Here is a 17,396-nt window from a genome sequence, read left to right on the forward strand (position 1 = left end):
TCTGTCTTGTCATCAGGATGTGTTGTAGACGGTGGCTTTGTTGCAGTGCGTTGATAGCAAGAGGGAAGGCTAGGAGTCTAGGAAAGCGTCTGAGAAGGTTGATGCAACCTATATGAGGTCCTGGTAGGAGGCCTTTGCTGTTCACTGCAGCTGTGCTTATGGATCAGCGAAGGTTTGCCAGCCCCATGCACTTATGAGAGAAAACTCTTGGGGAAGAGTGTGCAGCCCTGAACCAGCTGCCTAACAGGCACAAAATCAATGGATATTTTCCCCCTTCAGCATAGGAATGCAGTCCTAGGACACGCTGAGCCTGCTGACTTTCCACAGTTATCTGTGAAGTTAGAGTCTTTTGCCCCCGTGCACACTCTCACACAAGAAAACGAAGCAGAACCTGCGTAAGATCAGTGTCTATCATGTGTGGGTAGAATAGCCTCTGAATCTTACCTCACACACTAAAAGGAGGCATATCTGTGGAACTAGGGAGAAGGTGGGCTACGCAGACCTTGTTATTGATTAAAAACTTGTTTTATTATTAACAACGAATCTTCTGACAACTCCCACATTATTCTGTGTCTGAAGCTCCAGAGGACACTGGCGTTTCATTCTTTCAATGATGTTTTACCAGCTGTCTTTCTCTCTCACATACCCTACTGGCTCTCTTTCTCTCTCACACACACTGGTGTGGGTCCTCTAGGGAGTAGCAAACAGTGCCTACAGACTGACCAAACATTTTAGGCACTGGCCTCTTCTATAACAAAACTAGCCCAATTTTAATACCCTCCTGCCAAGAAGAACAGCTGACAGGAGACAAAGTTTTAACCATTTCACTGCTCAAATGTTAATTTCCAGGGTTTCCCCTGTTCCAACAGATCTTCTCCTCTTCTTGGCTGAACACAAGTCACCAGGCAACCCGCACTGTGCCTTCTTCTTGGTTAACAAACTTGTGGATATTCTCCTTTGAGAATATTCACCCAAAGTTATGAGGGAGGGATGTAGTAACCGACGCCCCAATCTACTACCATGTAGTACCAAGGGGGAGAAGAAAGAGGCTCTGAGCCTAGTCACTCCCCTCAGGAACTGTGTTTCTGCCGCTTCCAGAACCGCTTGACATCTGAATGGCCAGCTGGGGTCACCACCATGAGGCGCTTGGATGGGTTCTCAAAGACAAGCACCCCCAGCTCCTTGGCGTGGTCACGTAGTAGCTCAAAATCCACCTGGGACAAGAATTGGTTGTAGAGGACACCTAAATGGGAGCAGAGACACAGTGTAAAAGACAAAGGAGATATGAAGTTGTTCGAATGGCAAATCAGAATGGGCAGGAAAGTGGGTGTGAGAAGGGGTTGACCTACTGAAACCTGGTTATATTGTGGTGTCTAAGTTATTTTAAGGCCATCTGTTTACAATTTTAATACGAGGTTTTAACTGATTTTTTATGGTTTTATGTATTTAGAGGTTGTTATTCACCCTGAGCTCGAACTTGGCTGGGAATGAGGGTGGGCTATGAATTTGAAAAATAAAATAAAAATAAACTGCAAAGCAAAGCGTGATGGGGAGAGGGCCAAGAAGGGGAGAAGAAGGATACAAACAGAAAGGTTCACCATGGGTAAATTAGGCAGAAGGTAGAGGAAAATGTGGTGAGATAAAAGAAAGCAGGGATGAACAAAATGAATGAGAAATGGATCAGAAAGAAAAGAATACAGGCCAAGGGGTTATAAAGAGAATTATGGGCCAAATGTTTGACTGGAACAAATTGGAGGAAGAGGAGGAAGAGACAGACAGAGAACCAGAAAAGTGAAGGCAATAGATGGGTTGCAGGGGAAAGGAGCAGAAGAAAACAGAGGCACCAGGGAGGAAGAGAAGAACAAGCGCAATGTGAAGCAGGGAATGAGGGGAGGGAGCGTGCAAACCAGATAATTATTGCATTTTTAAAACACTGATAATCCACTAAAGCTCAAGGTGGCTTCCAGCAAAGCAACAATGAAATAATTTAATTTAAAGTAACATATAATGAAATCCAATGCAGCAGCTATATAGGGGCACAACACTGAGTTGGCAGCCACAGGCCTTCCAGCAGAGGCTGGTTTGACATCCTCTTTGAAAACCAGACAAGACCAAAGGCAGCTCCAAACCCCAAAGGAGGCGGTTCCACCGCCTCAGAGCCACAGCCCTGCTCTTTTCCACAGGCAGGCTCCACTTCATTGGTGAAGGTGTTTAAAGCAGGGTTCGGCCCATAGAACACAAGCAGCAGATGGGTTCATGAGGGGGAAAGGCAGACTAATGATTGTCCTGGAGAGGTATGTGTGTTTATGGCAGGGGGTGGGGACTGTCAAAGCACAAAAATCTGCCTGAGAGGGATAATGTCCACTCCCTCTCCTCATCACATTCCCCCATTGCTTTCTCACAGGCTTTCTTCCTACAGATACTCACCCTCGGAGAAGCGCAGCCGGTCCCGCTCCAGTTCCCACAAGCGGATCTGGTCCGTGATGGTGGGGGGCAGCACTGGGGTCTGTTAGGAGATCAAAGAGCAGAAATTATGGACATGGGGCAAGGAAGCCATTTGAACACATGAAGCTGCCTTATACTGAATCAGACCCTTGGTCCATCAAAGTCAGCATTGTCTACTCAGACCGGCAGCGGCTCTCCAGGGTCTCAGGCAGAGGTCTTTCACATCACCCACTTGCCTCGTCCCTTTAACTGGAGATGCTGGGGATTGAACCTGGGACCTTCTGCATGCCAAGCAGATGCTCTACAAACTGAACCACAGCCCCTCCCATTTGCCAAGGTGAAGGGGAAAAAGATCAGCCTTTCTCCTTGCTGCAGCAGCTAAGCCTTCTCTTAGCATCTGCTTGTCTCTCCTTCCCAGCATCCCAGTCACTCTCCCACCCTAACATTAACGCGTGGAACAGACAACGGCCCTACACACTGACTGAATGTGTGGGGAGGAAGAACAGGCCCCTCCTGCAATCACCTGGTCATCTGCAAAGTGCGACTACACAGAGGAGGGGGCTATGTGAACGCTCCCCTCCCTGTTACCAGTGATGTTCAGAAAGTAGCACTACTTATCACTGGGCCGAGGGGGAGGGGGGAGACGCATGGCCATTTCCTCCTTGTGGTGGCACCGTGGAGATCACCATGGAGGTGATCATGTGGAGGGCAGGGCCAGCCCCCTTGTGCCCACCCTTCAGTCAAATGCAGGAGGTTGTCTTCTGTATCGGGCTTCTCCCTCGGTCCTCAAGCCTGTCCCCTCGCTTTGTGGGAGATAGATGCCTTACTTGGAAACCTTAGAAATGGCACAGTCCCACTAAGCAGAGAAATGTTTCCCTTGTTTATTTATTTACTTTATGTACTCTGCCATTCTCATATGGACCAGTATAATACATACAAAAAGTGCAATAAAATTGGATTACAGAATTAGAGACCACTGAAATTAAGGGTACAAGCACAAGCGTTCAGCTATTCTGATTTGGGGTGGGGACTGAAAGCTCAGAACATTACGGTGCAGATGAGTGGTTTTTTTTTTTTTTTTAAACCACTTTTGGGGTGAGTGTATGCCTGGTCTTTTCCCCAAAAGAGGAAATGTCTGAAGAAAGGGAAGAGAAGAATAGATGATTTGCTTTGGCAAGTTATTTTTTGGATGGATAACATTGTTGCTTTTTCCTACCAGGAATATCATTATGGATTACATTGTTACTTTTTCTACCAGGGATTAGAGCGGGGGATAGGCAACTCTTTGATCAGTTTGTCTAGGGTCTTGAACTTAACCCACCCTGATTATTGCCATAACAACCGCATGCTGCTAAATTACAACAGACTCGTGGTGACCCCAGGACCGTGGGATTTTCAAGGCAAGAAATTAGCAGAGGAGGTTTGCCATTGGCTTCCTCTGCACAGCATCCGGTCTTCCCTGCCGATTTCCCATCCAAATACTAATTGTGGCCACCCCTGCTTAGCTTCCAAACTCTGATGAGACTGCATAAGGCTGGGCTGACCGTTGCCATATCTTAGAATCATAAAATCACAGAGTTGGAAGGGACCTCCAGGGTCATCTAATAAACCCCCTCAACAATGCAGGAAATTCACAACTATCTCCTCCCCACACCTCCAGTGACCCCTATTCCATGCCCAGAAGATAGCAACAAAAACCCTCCAGGATCCCTGGCCAATCTGGCCTGGAGGAAAATCGCTTCCTGACCCAAAAGTGGTGATCCGTATTTCCCTGGGCATGTAAGAAAGGGCCAAGAGAGCCAAACACGGACACAACCCTTCCTGCCCTCCCTCTCATGATCTTAATCATGATCTCCTCCAAGGAAGCATGCATAGTTCAATGGTGGAACTCCCTGCCCCGGGATGTGATGATGGCTGCCAACTTGGAAGGCTTTAAGAGGGGAGTGAACATGTTCTTGGAGGAGAGGGCTATCCATGGCTACTAGTCAAAATGGCTACTAGTCATGATGCATACCTATTTTCTCCAGCATCACAGGAGCATGCCTGTTATATCAGGTGCTGTGGAACACAGGCAGGGTGGTGCTGCTGCAGTCGTTTTGTTTTTGGGCTTCCCAGAAGCACCTGGTTGGCCACTGTGTGAACAGACTGCTGGACTTGATGGGCCTTGGTCTGATCTAGCATGGCCTTTCTTATGCTCTTATTTTAATATTATTATTACTTTTAGTAAAGCTAACACTTGGGTTACACTTACATGCTGCAACCCATGGTATGTTTGGAGGGCACATGACTCAGCCACCATGCAGCAGGTACGGGCCTGGTCAATGCCTGTATGGGAGAAACCCCCTTCCCTCCCCCACAGGAATCCTACATAAACTGCCTTGGAGTTCCATGACAGATGAATGTCCCTATGTGCCAACTACAGTCTAATTGTTTACCACCATCCTCTATCGCAGTGGTTCCCAACCTTTTTTTGACCAGGGACCACTAGGACTTTTTTGTTCGGTGCAGGGACCCCAAGGTTCAAAATAAAAATTCCGAGAATTTGAAAATAAACTTTAATCATAACTGTTAGTTAAACATTAAACTTAGAATAATATTTGAATATATTTTTTATAATAGAGAACTTTTAATTGAAAATATTAATTTATTATGGGTTTATAACTTTGTTTCGCGGACCTTAATTTAGTTCTCGCGGACCCCTGGGGGTCCATGGACCCCTGGTTGGGAACCAGTGCTCTATCGAAACTGGCCTGCTGGTCATCTATCAGATCTTGCCCTTTCTCCATAGTGGCTCCCAAGTTGTGGGATTGCCTCCCATGAAGGGTGGAGGGGGTGCATTGTCTTTAGACGTTTTTAGGAGTGGCTGTAAGTCTGTTTTATTTAAACATGCTTTTAACAGGGTTTAAGAGATAGGCATGGCGGGTGTGTGTGTGTAACATAGGCCTTCCCTGTATTTTGTATGTTTTTAATTTTTGGAATTGTAAGCCACTTTGAGCCACAAGAGAAAGATGGAGTATGAACTTAGTGGTACTTTGCTGATGGAATGCCCTTCCCCTTGGGGCTTCCCCGATGTCTTACGTTGCTCTCTTTTAGGCACCAGGTGAAAACATTCCTGTTCACCGAGCCTTTTAATTGCAGCTTTTAATTAAGGTTGATCTTTTAATGCTATTTTCATTGGAAAAGTGTTACTTTAAACAGACATGGTTTGTTCGTATGGTCTACGTTTTTAAAAGATATTAAAATCCAGAATTAATGTTTTGTTTTTATTATTTTGTACGCCTCCTTGGATGACCTGACCGGGATGGCCCGGGCTAGCCTGATCTCATCTGATCTCAGAAGCTAAGCAGGGTTGGCCCTGGCTAGTATTTGGATGGGAGACCTCCAAGGAATACCAGGGTCATCACGTGGAGGTAAGCAATGTCAAACCACCTCTGAACGTATCTTGCCTTGAAAACCCTACGGGGTCACCATAACTCAGATGTGACTTGTCGGCACCACCAAGCCAACTTGGACAGGTTCCTGGAGAGGTGGTACCAAACGAGATAAAAATGCACATAATAAAATATAATCTATAAGGCAAAGTCCAGAGCATCACAGGAATTTCCAGCCTTCACTATTTTCCTCACCTGTTTCAGCATCACGGCATGGGCTCTAGTACGTAGGAAGTGAATAATCTGTAGAAAATACAGAACTCGGGGAATTAATCAAAAGCTGGCCTTAAGACATTTTGACTGACATCATTACTTGATTCCTGTTGCTGATGAAGGTTGTGTCCACGCTGGGAAACATCCATGTGGAATCCCACAACGGAGGGAAACTACCCTGCCCTCCAAACAAACTGCAACCCCTCGATCCCTTTCGAAGCGGCTTGCCCAAAGGGGAAAAGCAGCAGAGGTTCCAGCTGCCTCTGGACGATTCTCACCTGATCCGCTGTGATGCCGTTCGCGATGGCCTGCTGCACGCTCTCCCGGGTGACTTGCGCCACCACCAGGTTGGGGAAGCGATACAGCATTTCTGAGAAGAGAGCGATCAGGGCAATCTGCAGCTCAGAGTCTGGAAGCAGGTAGAGAGATGGGGGAAGAAGCAGAGAGAAAAGTTCTAGAATTTTTTAAAAAAGTGACCAAGTCAGTGTATACAGGTTCAAGTTTCTTTGGAAAGGGCCCCTTTCAAACAGAACATCTCTCTCAGCCTAGACTCGGGTGGTGGTGGTGATAGCATGTATTCAGCAGGTTGTAATGTCAGGATATTCTTAACTTGCTCCAAGGTACCTTCTCCTTTAATCTTATGAAATGAGCTCTGGAACTGAAAATAGGTTGTCAGCTACATCCTAGAGAAATTAGCTTTAATGAAACCCTTAAAATGTTATTTATTTATTTTTATGTTATTTATATTGCACCTGTCTCGCTGAGGGTCAAGGCAGATTATCAAATGGGTAAGACAGCCAATGAACAATGCAATAGAGTTTGGATTGCGGAAATCTGAAAACAAGCAAAAATCTGAATCCGAGCAGATACAAAGTATAAGTGCTGAAACATGACATGCTAAATGATGCAGAAATTACACAGTGGGAGCATACTTACAGCAACAGACAGTATGCAGTAGTATAGCCCACAGTCCCTGTCCCTTTACTAAAGACTCTGTCTAAACCATTTCCTTACAGTACAGTCCTGTTACCTCTGTAAAAGAACCCTCCTGAGAAATTCAGTTTTGCACAGTCTGTGGAAAGCCAGGAGAGTGGGAGCCTTCCTGACCTTATCAGGTAGGCCATTCCCTAAGGTGGAGGCCACAAAAAAGAATGCACATGAAGGAGAAAGTAAAGACATTTCAGATAATTTATTTTATTGCCTTGGTTTATTTCATTGATAAGATTAGCTTTTATCGACTTCGTTTTATTGAAGAGAGGGGCTATGGCTCAGTGGTAGAGCATCTGTTTGGCATGCAGAAGGTCCCAGCTTCAATCCCCAGCATCTCAGTTAAAGGGACCAGGCAAGGAGGTGATGTGAAAGACCTTTGCCTGAGACCCTGGAGAGCTGCAGCCAGTCTGAGTAAACAACACTGACTTTGATGGACCAAGAGTCTGATTCAGTATAAGGCAGCTTCATGTCTTCATGTGTTTTGACTGTGAGCCTCCTTTGGCATAGAAACTTTCTAAACAAATAATTAAAAAAAACAAACCACTTTAGTTAAAATTTCAGTTTAGGTGTCGCAGTACCATGTGCATTATCTGGGATTTGCAAAGGCAGGTAGGTAAGGCCAGCAAGCCAACCAGGGCTTGAGGAAGATACAAGATAAGGACAAGGAGAAGGTAAGGTAGTGTGGTCCCAAGTGAAGTAAACCAACCAGCACAGCAGGGACATGCTGGGCTTTGACCTCTGACCTGTGTATGCATAGATCCTGTAGTTAGTCTCGACAACAATGAAGCCCTGGTTGTGGGTGTCCACTGTAGTTCCTGAGATGCCAGAGGAAAGGTTGATGGCCAGGCGGGTGGGATAGTAACGCCTGGATTTCCTCTAGAACAGGAGGAGAAAAAACAGCAGTAGTAAGACTCTGGAAGGTTTGCGATCCCCCCCCCCCATTTATAACTTTGACAATTTACAATCCATACCTATGATTCCAATTCACAAGTCCCATCCTCTCACTGCTGCTGCTAACATCTTCAGTTCCCCAGCTTATAGCTTTCTGGGTATCTTTCCCCCAACTCTGGTTTTTCCCCAAACCACATGTCAAATCTCTTACACCTTTACTCACATTACCTTCCTCTGAAAGACCAGGCCAAATTCCCGAAGATGCTGAAGGAAATTCAGCAGAGATTCACTCATCCCTTCCACAGAATAATCCTGGAAGAAGGAAAACCAGGGCTGGTTCACACATGTGGGCGTAACACTGGAATTAATCAACATGCAGTGACCAGAGGTTGATTGTGTGAATGACTAGACTGAAAAACACAGCAGCCCTGTTCACAAATTACAGTGAATCCATCTACAGGGTTCACTTGATTTTTCTTTATACATGCTTTAAATAATACTCATGTTACAATGAACACATGTATAGCTGAGTGTGTGATTGAAACCTCACATTTATCCAGGTACTTGCCCCTAGTTTCATTTGTAAAGTGAACACACAGGGATGCACACATGTGCATGTGGGATGTACATACATTCACAGCAATGTGTAAACAGGGCTTGTGATGCAATACAGAGTACTGTCTGTGGTGGTTACTCTGCAATGGCTCATTCCCACAGCCAACCCATCAACTGAAACTGCATTTATCAAGTGGTGACGGTGCACATGTGAATCAATTCACAACAGCCTTATACAGGCATAACACAGTTTCTTTTCTTTAACCATTGCTAAGCACTGCCTAAGTGAGGGTTGAAGAATGTTAAAGCATGATTTGAAGTGGGCTGAGTACTGATCTCTGTACTGGCAAAGGGGTTCCACGGTGACAGCCAAAACATACCCTCTGGAAGTGGGGCTTAGCATTCTGAATTTTCATTGCATGTTGAGATCTTGAGCAGGTTTAAGGCACTGTACCATGGTGCCTTCTAACCATATCCATAGCGTTTGGTGTGTTCGTAACAGCCACAGCCTGGATCCTACATTTTTCCGCTACACGTGCTTCTCTGGGCACTGTGGAGGTTGTCCTCCACCACTGCATCCACTAGTGCTAGGCACTTCTGCTAAACCAGTGTCTTCCAATGAGCAGCAAAGTGCTACTGTGAGAAGAATGCGTCTTGCGGCAGGGGACTGTCCTGGAGAGCAGGGTACACTATATGTATACCAGTCCCCTCAAGCGGCAAACCTCTAAATTAGTCCTAAAGAGTTCAGTGACTATGTCCTGTAGAAGGGCAGGATCCTCAAATAAGGACTCCAGGGTTCCAAGGAGTAGTAGTCACGGTTCAAAATCCTGGAGGTCTAGACGAGTATTAGTATCCTCCGACGTTAACATCCAGAGAACTCTCACTAGAGATTGCCACTGTGTCTGTACCAGTCCCCTCAAGCGGCAAACCTCTAAATTAGTCCTAAAGAGTTCAGTGACTATGTCCTGTAGAAGGTCAGGATCCTCAAATAAGGATTCCAGGGTTCCAAGGAGTAGTAGTCACGGTTCACTCGGAGAGCGACCTCCTAGCTCCCATCCGAGTGGCAGGCGAACCCTCCAGGGCTCCAGCCTGGCTGGGGGATCGTTGGGGAAGAGTTGTAGAGATAGCTGTCATAATGTAAGCTCTTGACCCAAAGAACCAGAAATCACCACAGAGACATTTAGAATCCAAGCAGATGGCTTTTACTGGTCAAATAGGAAATACAGTGCATAGAGGATAAGATGACAGCTATGAGTGTCTTGCTAGCTAGTTGGCAATATAAGGCTTGAAAACGGCGGGAGATTACAAAGCATAAACAGAGCACACTTTCCCAGGAGTAGCGTTCCCAGGCTTTGGTATGTGGAGCCGTCCTTGAAGTCTGGACGGTTCAGCAAAGGAACAGAGGCAACATTGAAACTGAGATAACAGCCTGACAACTTTTTAGCAAAGATAAAGGGTGGAGGGCATGAATTTTTTTTGTTAAATTAGGAACATTGTAGAGAAAACGAGCAGAGATATCATCCAGTGACTTGACTGGCAGTATGGTTGGTTAAAAAACAAACAAACCCACCTTACTCTTTCCCTTTAATGCACAACTGTGGAATTCACCCCCATCTCACTCTCCCCACCCCCTTCACAGGCTCTCTGCAATGGACTGGAACAGAGCAAAATGCCCTGCCCTCCCTCACCTTGCCGAGAGTGGAGAAGCTGAGCTGGAAGAGGAAGGAAAGGATCTCCACCAGATCCATGCCCCGGGTCTGTAGGGAGCAAGGCAGAGAAAGGCAGGGGGTTAAAAACACAGCTGGCAGGGGACAAATAGAGCGGCTGGGGCTGAGGCAGTGGGGACAGTCACCTCAGCTGACTGGAGATATTGCAGCATGAAGTACCAGAGTTGAGAAGAGGTGTCCAGCAGAAGGAACTGGAAGCCGGAAGATGTGATGCAAGGAGGTTCTCCGGGCTCACTACTGAAGAGAAGGGCACAGAGGCCAAAAGCAAAAGGATTTTAAACTTTTTTGGGGGAGGGAGGATACAGGAGGATGTGCCTTACTTCTAAATAGCTGTCTTACGCACACGCAAACACACTGTGTACAGAAGGACATTTTTCTCCACACAAGGAAGTTTCAACTAAATGAGGACATCCCAGCATTCTCCTCTGTCCTGATTTCGAGATAGGAAATAGTTATTTCTATAGGGAATAGACTCTCTATGGTGGACAGAGGCATCCTGGGAAAGAACGGAGCAGCTACTATTCCAGTATTCAGTTCAGGAATAGAGATGCCGACTCTTTGTGTAAAGGGCTGTTTGTACTCCTCTGGCCTCCTCAGTTTTTACCTCCCCTCCGAGGGCCAGAGTGCATATTATAGATGCAGGGCCAGATCTTGGGGGGGGGGGGGGTGTCTAGTGGGGATACCTGGCCCAGGCGCAAGGAGAGGGAGGGTGCCAGTGCGGGGGCATGGGAAGGAGTGCAGCCACACCGCAGCACAGCAGCAGCTGCCCTCCTGTGGCCTGGCTGGTGCGCATGCTGCCCACCCTCAGCTCGTACCAGCCACTGTTCTCCCTCTCTTTTTTGCCAGTGGGGACAGCAGCCATGAGCCCCACCTGGCACGTTTTTCTCTGCCCCTGGGGCCACCAGCGCCTAGCTCCAGCGTGCTTGCGTGGCGTACCCCCTCCCTCTCTCTCTCTGCCCCAGGTGCTCCTTCCCCCAGCTCCGTTCCTGTATAGATGCCAAAAGGAGGAGAGGTTTTTTTTAAGCTGCTCCCTGACTTGGAGCCATACTGTCATTAGTCACAGTGCTCAACATTTTTATTCCTTCAGCATGGGGCTTGATAAAAGCTGCTGTTCACTAAAGATAAATACAGAGGCCCCAGGACCAAGTGACCAAATGCCACTCCCTGTTGCTTCAAAGGAGGTCAGAATACTCCCATCAACTCTGCATTCCCAGGCTGTTACTGCACTAGGTATTCCCAGCGATGTATCAAGAGTTTGAAAAAGTTATAAAAAATACTGTTCGGTGGGAATACATCGAAAGTGTGATGTATTAAGAGTTTGAAAACTTTATAAAAAATACTGTTCGCACTTTGGTTGGCCCCTTTAGCTGTGAAGACGTCTTCCAACCATTTATAAGCCGTGGTATCCAAAAACTCTTTTAAAGCGATGTTTTTTACAACATTTTCAAACTCTTAATACATTGCTGGGAATACAAAGTGCGGTAACCCCCCCAGTCTCTCAGCCCTAAATCTTTTTAAATCACCAGCTCAGCTTCGTCTTTCGCTGTCTTCTCTGTCACTTACCTTTTCATCAGCCCAGCTTCAATGAGCAGCTGAGCTAAGTCTTGGCTAACTGCCGCACTTGGAGAGCCTACCATGAAGTGCAGGATGACCTAATGGACACATACGGGACAAAAGAAGACAGCTCAGACCTTTTTGGCTGCATTTTGCACTGATGCTTTTTGAGTTGGTCAATTTATCACCAGGACAAAAACAACTGTACTGTGGAGCCAGTATGGTGTAGTGGTTAAGAGCAGTGGACTCTAATCTGGAGAACTGGGTTTGACCCCCCCCACACCTCCACGTGAGCGGCGGAGGCTAATCTGGTGAACTGGATTTGTTTCCCCACTCCTACATATGAAGCCAGCTGGGTGACCTTGGGCTAATCACAGCTCTCTCAGCCTCAACCACCTCACAGGGTATCTGTTGTGGGGAGGGAAAGGGAAGGTGATTGTAAGCCGGTTTGAGTCTCCCTTAAGTGGCAGAGGAAGTCAGCATATAAAAACTCAGGTTGGACTCAGACTGAAGGAAACAGAAATGTAGCAAACACATGTAACTCCCTTATACTGAATCAGACCATTAGGCCATTTAATTTAATATAGGTTGAGTATCCCTTATCCGGACATCCGATAACTGGACTGATCCAAAAACCAGATGTTTTGAGCCAGCAGGCAGGCATTGCTCACAGGACCTCAGCAGTGCCACTGATGGTTCAATGTACACACACTTATTAAAAATATTGTTTAAAATTACATTCAGGTTATGTGTATACAGTAGATATAAAACATAAATGAATTTTGTGTTTAGACTTGGGTCCCATCCAAGATCTCATTATGTATAGGAAAAAATTCCAAAATACAGTTCCAAAATTCGGACCACTTCCGGTACCAAGCAGTCTGGATAAGGGATACTCAACCTTTACTGTCAACTGGCAGTGATCCCAAGGTCTTATATCCTACCACCTGCTATCTAAGAGTTTTTAAACTAGAGATGCAAGGATTGGTCCTTCTGTGTGCAAATCATGTGCTCTACTACTACTGTACTACTGGGCCCTGGACCCCTGCTCAGCCCATCAAGTTCCAAGGAAAGAAAAAGGAACATGAGAGCCCTACCATTCCTGACTCGTCTCTCACTACCTGAAGGAGAGGCCTCAATCAGAACAAGAGGATCCTTGGTGAGATGCAAAGAGTAAACAGGGGCTGCGGCTCAGTGGTAGAGCATCTGCTTGGCATGCAGAAGGTCCCAGGTTCAATCCCCGGCATCTCCAGTTTTAAAGGGACTAGGCAAGTAGGTGATGTGAAAGACCTCTACCTTGAGAACCTGGAGAGCCGCTGCCGATCTGAGTAAACAATACTGACTTTGATGGACCAATGGTCTGATTCAGTATAAGGCAGCTTCGTGTGTTTGTGTCCCCAATGATTTGCTTCAGAGGCAGGCCCCTCCAACCTCAGCACCTTTCAGCCCTGTTCTTCGCCAGGCAGAAGACAAAGGACAAAAGACACTCACCTCCCACCTCTCCTCAGCATACTTGTCGAGAGAGGGGACATCTCGGGCATGCTTGTCTGGGCCCAGCTGGCTGGTGTCGTCAGACCATGCCTTACCTCTAGTCAGGGTGACAAGCAAGACATGGTCTATTTTATACGCAGTCATTCCGTTGCCAATTTAACTTGTAACCCACAGTTAAACAGCACCATGAAAGAGATGGGGGTGGAGGGGGGGAATTGCATTTAAGAGGGGAGGGGGCAGGGAATGCCCTTTCCGTAAAAGCACGAGTGAATTGATCCTCATGCACTGAAATAAAGTCATGTCTTTCTTAGCCTTCTCTTCAAAATCCCAACCTTCTGCCTTGATTCTCAAGCTACAAGTATGTTCAGAGTTCTCAGCCAGTGTGGCGTGGTGATTAAGAGCGGTGGAATCTTGAGAACCGATTTCAATTCCCCACTCCTCCACATGAAGCCTGTTGGGTGACCTTGGGCCAGTCACAGTTCTCTCTGAATTCTCTCACCCCCACCCAACTCACAAGGTGCCTGTTGTGAGGGGGGAGGGGAAGGTGTTTGTAAGCAGCTTTGAGACTCCTTAAAGGTACAACAAAGCGGGGTATAAAACCCAACTCTTCTTCACTTACCCTCCCAGCAGAGCAATGCGCAAGTTCTCCTTGAAGATGGGGTTCAAGATGATCCCTTGGAGGCCCCCTGGCAACAATTGTGTGTGCCAGAGCCGCAGCCCCAGCAGGACATCTGAGCTTTCATCTTGCTCCCTGCAAGACGAGAAATAATTGTGAGACAAATGAGTGCAGAATCCAAAAGAAACAGGTAAGGAGGGCCAGGTAAGGGATTCCTTTGGCCTCTATTCCCTATTTGTTGGACCTCCAAGCCTTCTGTGGTTCGGCAGCTGGCAAACCAACGAAGGTCCTTCTTGGTCATAGCCCAGACGTTGTGGAACTCCCTCCCCAGGGATATTCATCCATCACCTTCCAGCACTATCTTCTGTCCATCAGGTGAAGGTTTTTTTGGGGGGGGTTGTCTGGCATTTCCTTAATGACCTCTCTTTCCTGCCCTATGTTTTAATTGCTGGTTCTTTTTTTAAAAAAAATATGCATTTTACTTTGGGTTTTACAGTGTGTGATAGAATGGTCTGCTTTTAAACATTAGCTGCCCTGGTATCCCTGGTTGGACAAACAGTTGGTGTAAAATTTTTGTAAATAAAAATAAATGGAACTGGTTGGCCACTGTGTGAAACAGGATGCTGAAGTAGATGGACCACTAGCCTGATCCAGAGCACCTCTTAAGTCGGAACATAGAGACAGACACTCTTCTTAACTATGGAACTCCCTTCCCTATGGCCATTTTTGCATGGTCAGTTATGATGCTCACTCACAGCTCTTTTTAAAAATGCGACTTTAAAAATTCCTATTCACAGTCCCAGTGCAAAAGGAGAAATTCCACCCCCACTTGCCCGCTCCTTTGTTCCTGTTTGCATAGCCATTAGCATGTGCATAGCTAACGAGCCGCTATTGTTTTGCATGGTTCCTTGTGGGGGATTCTTCGCGGCAAACACCAAAGGTCGCATTAAATGGGCTCTTTAGTAATGCGAAGCAGGTATGCGCCGGCTTCGCAGTCACTTCCAGAATGACGGTTCAGCGTGAAAAATTCAAAAAAATACGTGGGGCAATTCAGCCTGGAACACGCTGCTAATTACCATTCAAAAATGGCCTATGAGATCCACCAAAGCCTAAGCTGGAGGATTCCCAGAACCAGTCTTAGCTGGGCTGGCTTTCAACAGCCATCTTTAAGCAGGCTTCGGGCATTTTAATTTATTCAGCCTACTAGTTTCAACTTAATGGAAACTGGTGGTGATTTTAACACAGTGTAATGCAACTCTTTGGGAATGGGGCAGATTAGAAATTCAAGCACAGAACTTACTTGACATATTCCTTCTTTACCCATGATGCCACAGCTGCTTGAGGGAGGGGCTGCTGCAGGAAGAGCATTCGCATGACATAGTTCTTAGCCAATCCTGGTAGCTCGCTAAACAACAAAGAACATTGACAGTTTCTCAGATATTTAATGCCAAAGGATACTAAATATAATTTCCAAATACCTCCTGCCTGAAAGTCACCGTGAAGGTTCAATTACATCATCCCAAAAGCTCCCTTTCTGTAAAAACTTAAATGATATTCTACTACTTGCACCAGAGATGCCAGTTAGATAATTTATCAAAACTACCATAGAAAATCCAATGTGAGAAGAATTTGGTGTGGGGGGAAGAGGGAAAGTGTCTTTGGAAGAGGGAAAGTGTCTTTGGCAGCAGAGGCTAGAAGAACTCACAGTAATGGGTATAAATTACAGGTGGAAAGGTACCAGCTGGACATTAGGAAAAATATTTTACAGTGAGAGTAGTTCAGCAGTGGAATTGGCTGCCTAGGGAGGTGGTGAGCTCCTCCTCACTGGCAGTCTTTAAGCAGCGGCTGGACAAACACTTATCAGGGATGCTCTAGGATGATTCTGCATTGAGCAGGGGGTTGGACTAGATGGCTTGTATGGCCCCTTCCAACTCTGATTCTAAGTTGGAAGATATGGGGAGGGGCTTTGGCTCAGTGGTAGAGCATCTGCTTGGCATGCAGAAGATCCCAAGTTCAATCCCCGGCACCTCCAGTTAAAGGGACTAGGCAAGTAGGTGATGTGAAAGACCTCTGTTAAAGACCCTGGAGAGCAGCTGCCGGTCTGAGTAGACAATACTGACTTTGATGGACCAAGGGTCTGATTCAGTATAAGGCAGCTTCATATGTTCATATTAAATTACTTCAAAATGCACATGTGCAAATTCTTTAGTAAGTAATGCTGCTTTCACAAACGACACACAGAAATGTGAGTGTTTTTAAAAAAAAACTTGGGACCATAGTAAATATATTTACCTCAGGAAGCTGCCCATTTTAACAGCAATTTAAAGAACCATGGCTATTTCGTTTAAATAGCAGGAATAGATTGTCTGGTTCCCCTGAACAGATGCGATCAAATACTACAGCTTAATTTAGACGAGACACCAGAGTACACAAAACCCCAAATGGTATAGTAATCTTTCCCCCAATGTCTTATTTATACATACAAATACACCATTTAGCATGCCAGAGACCTATAGCCCAGCATTATTGGGCATGAATTAGCCATATCTTGTTATCAGAAATCTGGGTTGTTTAGTGGACAGTGAGGGAACAGCATTTCTATACATGGAAAGAAGTGGATTCTCACTCACCGGAAGACCGCTAGGCAGGTGGCGGGATGGTTGTACAGCCGGTCTAAGATCCCTGGGCTAAGACCCCTCAGGAATTCATGAAGGTTCTTGCATTTCAGCTGCACCCTCTGAAGCTTCAGCACAGAGTCCATAATAGTCTACAGGCAAAAATCCCTTATATGTAAGGGATTACGATCATTTGAAATGTGGTGCTGGAGGAGAGGTTTAGGAGAAGAGTTGGCTTTTATACCCCATTTTCATTACCTTTTAAGGAGAATCAAACTGGTTTACAATCTCCTTCCCTTCCAACCCAGTTCTCCAGATTAGCGTCTGCCACTCCAAACCACCACTCTTAACCACTACATCACTCAGCCATGAAGCTCTGAGCGCAACCCAAAGCAACCATGATTACTCAGAAGCAAGCCCCATTGAACTCAATGGGCCTCACTCCCTGGAAAGTGTGTTCAGGATTGCATCCTTTGGGTCAGTCATTCTCTCTCAGCCTAACCTGCCCCGGGGAGGGGAAAGGGAACTACATATGCTGCCTCAAGCCCCTTGGAGAGAGGGTGGGATGAAAATGTTATCGAGAGTATGGTCTATATATAACTGCCTTCTGTGACAGCCTCTAGTCTAGTCCCACCCTCTGGCAATCCCAGCCTATGGGGGGGAATAGGCAGGTACCAAGCGGCATCAGGAGGAGGAACGTTAAGTGAAGGGAAAGTCTGTCATTGCCTCAGATAGGGCTTAGGGAAGCAACAGAGAAACAGGGGAAACTACCAGGAGTACAGTTAGGTGGTTAGAGTAAAAAAAAAGGAACCCAGATATCTATAGCAGAGATACATAGGGCTCAGGGGCTGGTAAAGAGGCAAGAATA

At 46.2% G+C, this 17,396-nt stretch overlaps 1 protein-coding gene across 1 annotated transcript; it reads right to left on the bottom strand.

Moving 5' to 3' along the window:
* Positions 1-924: 924 nt before the first annotated feature.
* GTF2H4 (general transcription factor IIH subunit 4) lies at positions 925-16,678 on the bottom strand. The gene is made up of 13 exons (XM_056859681.1): positions 16,544-16,678; positions 15,214-15,318; positions 13,917-14,048; positions 13,298-13,394; positions 11,816-11,904; positions 10,378-10,489; positions 10,214-10,282; positions 8,199-8,282; positions 7,823-7,955; positions 6,368-6,498; positions 6,072-6,119; positions 2,428-2,506; positions 925-1,243 (listed from the first exon to the last, which is right to left on the bottom strand). Exons 1-13 carry the CDS (start codon positions 16,672-16,674, stop codon positions 1,071-1,073), a joined length of 1,383 nt encoding a protein of 460 aa, XP_056715659.1. The 5' UTR covers positions 16,675-16,678; the 3' UTR covers positions 925-1,070.
* Between the last annotated feature and the right edge of the window lie 718 nt (positions 16,679-17,396).

This window comes from Euleptes europaea, chromosome 1 (genome assembly GCF_029931775.1).
Source record: "Euleptes europaea isolate rEulEur1 chromosome 1, rEulEur1.hap1, whole genome shotgun sequence".
Classification (NCBI taxonomy): domain Eukaryota; kingdom Metazoa; phylum Chordata; class Lepidosauria; order Squamata; family Sphaerodactylidae; genus Euleptes; species Euleptes europaea.

Coding starts and splice junctions, on each gene's coding strand:
- GTF2H4 (XM_056859681.1), bottom strand. CDS start 16,674: ATGGACTCTGTGCTGAAGCTTCAGAGGGTGCAGCTGAAATGCAAGAAC. Junction 15,319..16,543: donor ACCTGCCTAGCGGTCTTCCG/GTGAGTGAGAAT, acceptor TTTGTTGTTTAG/CGAGCTACCAGGATTGGCTA. Junction 10,283..10,377: donor AATATCTCCAGTCAGCTGAG/GTGACTGTCCCC, acceptor TGCTCCCTACAG/ACCCGGGGCATGGATCTGGT.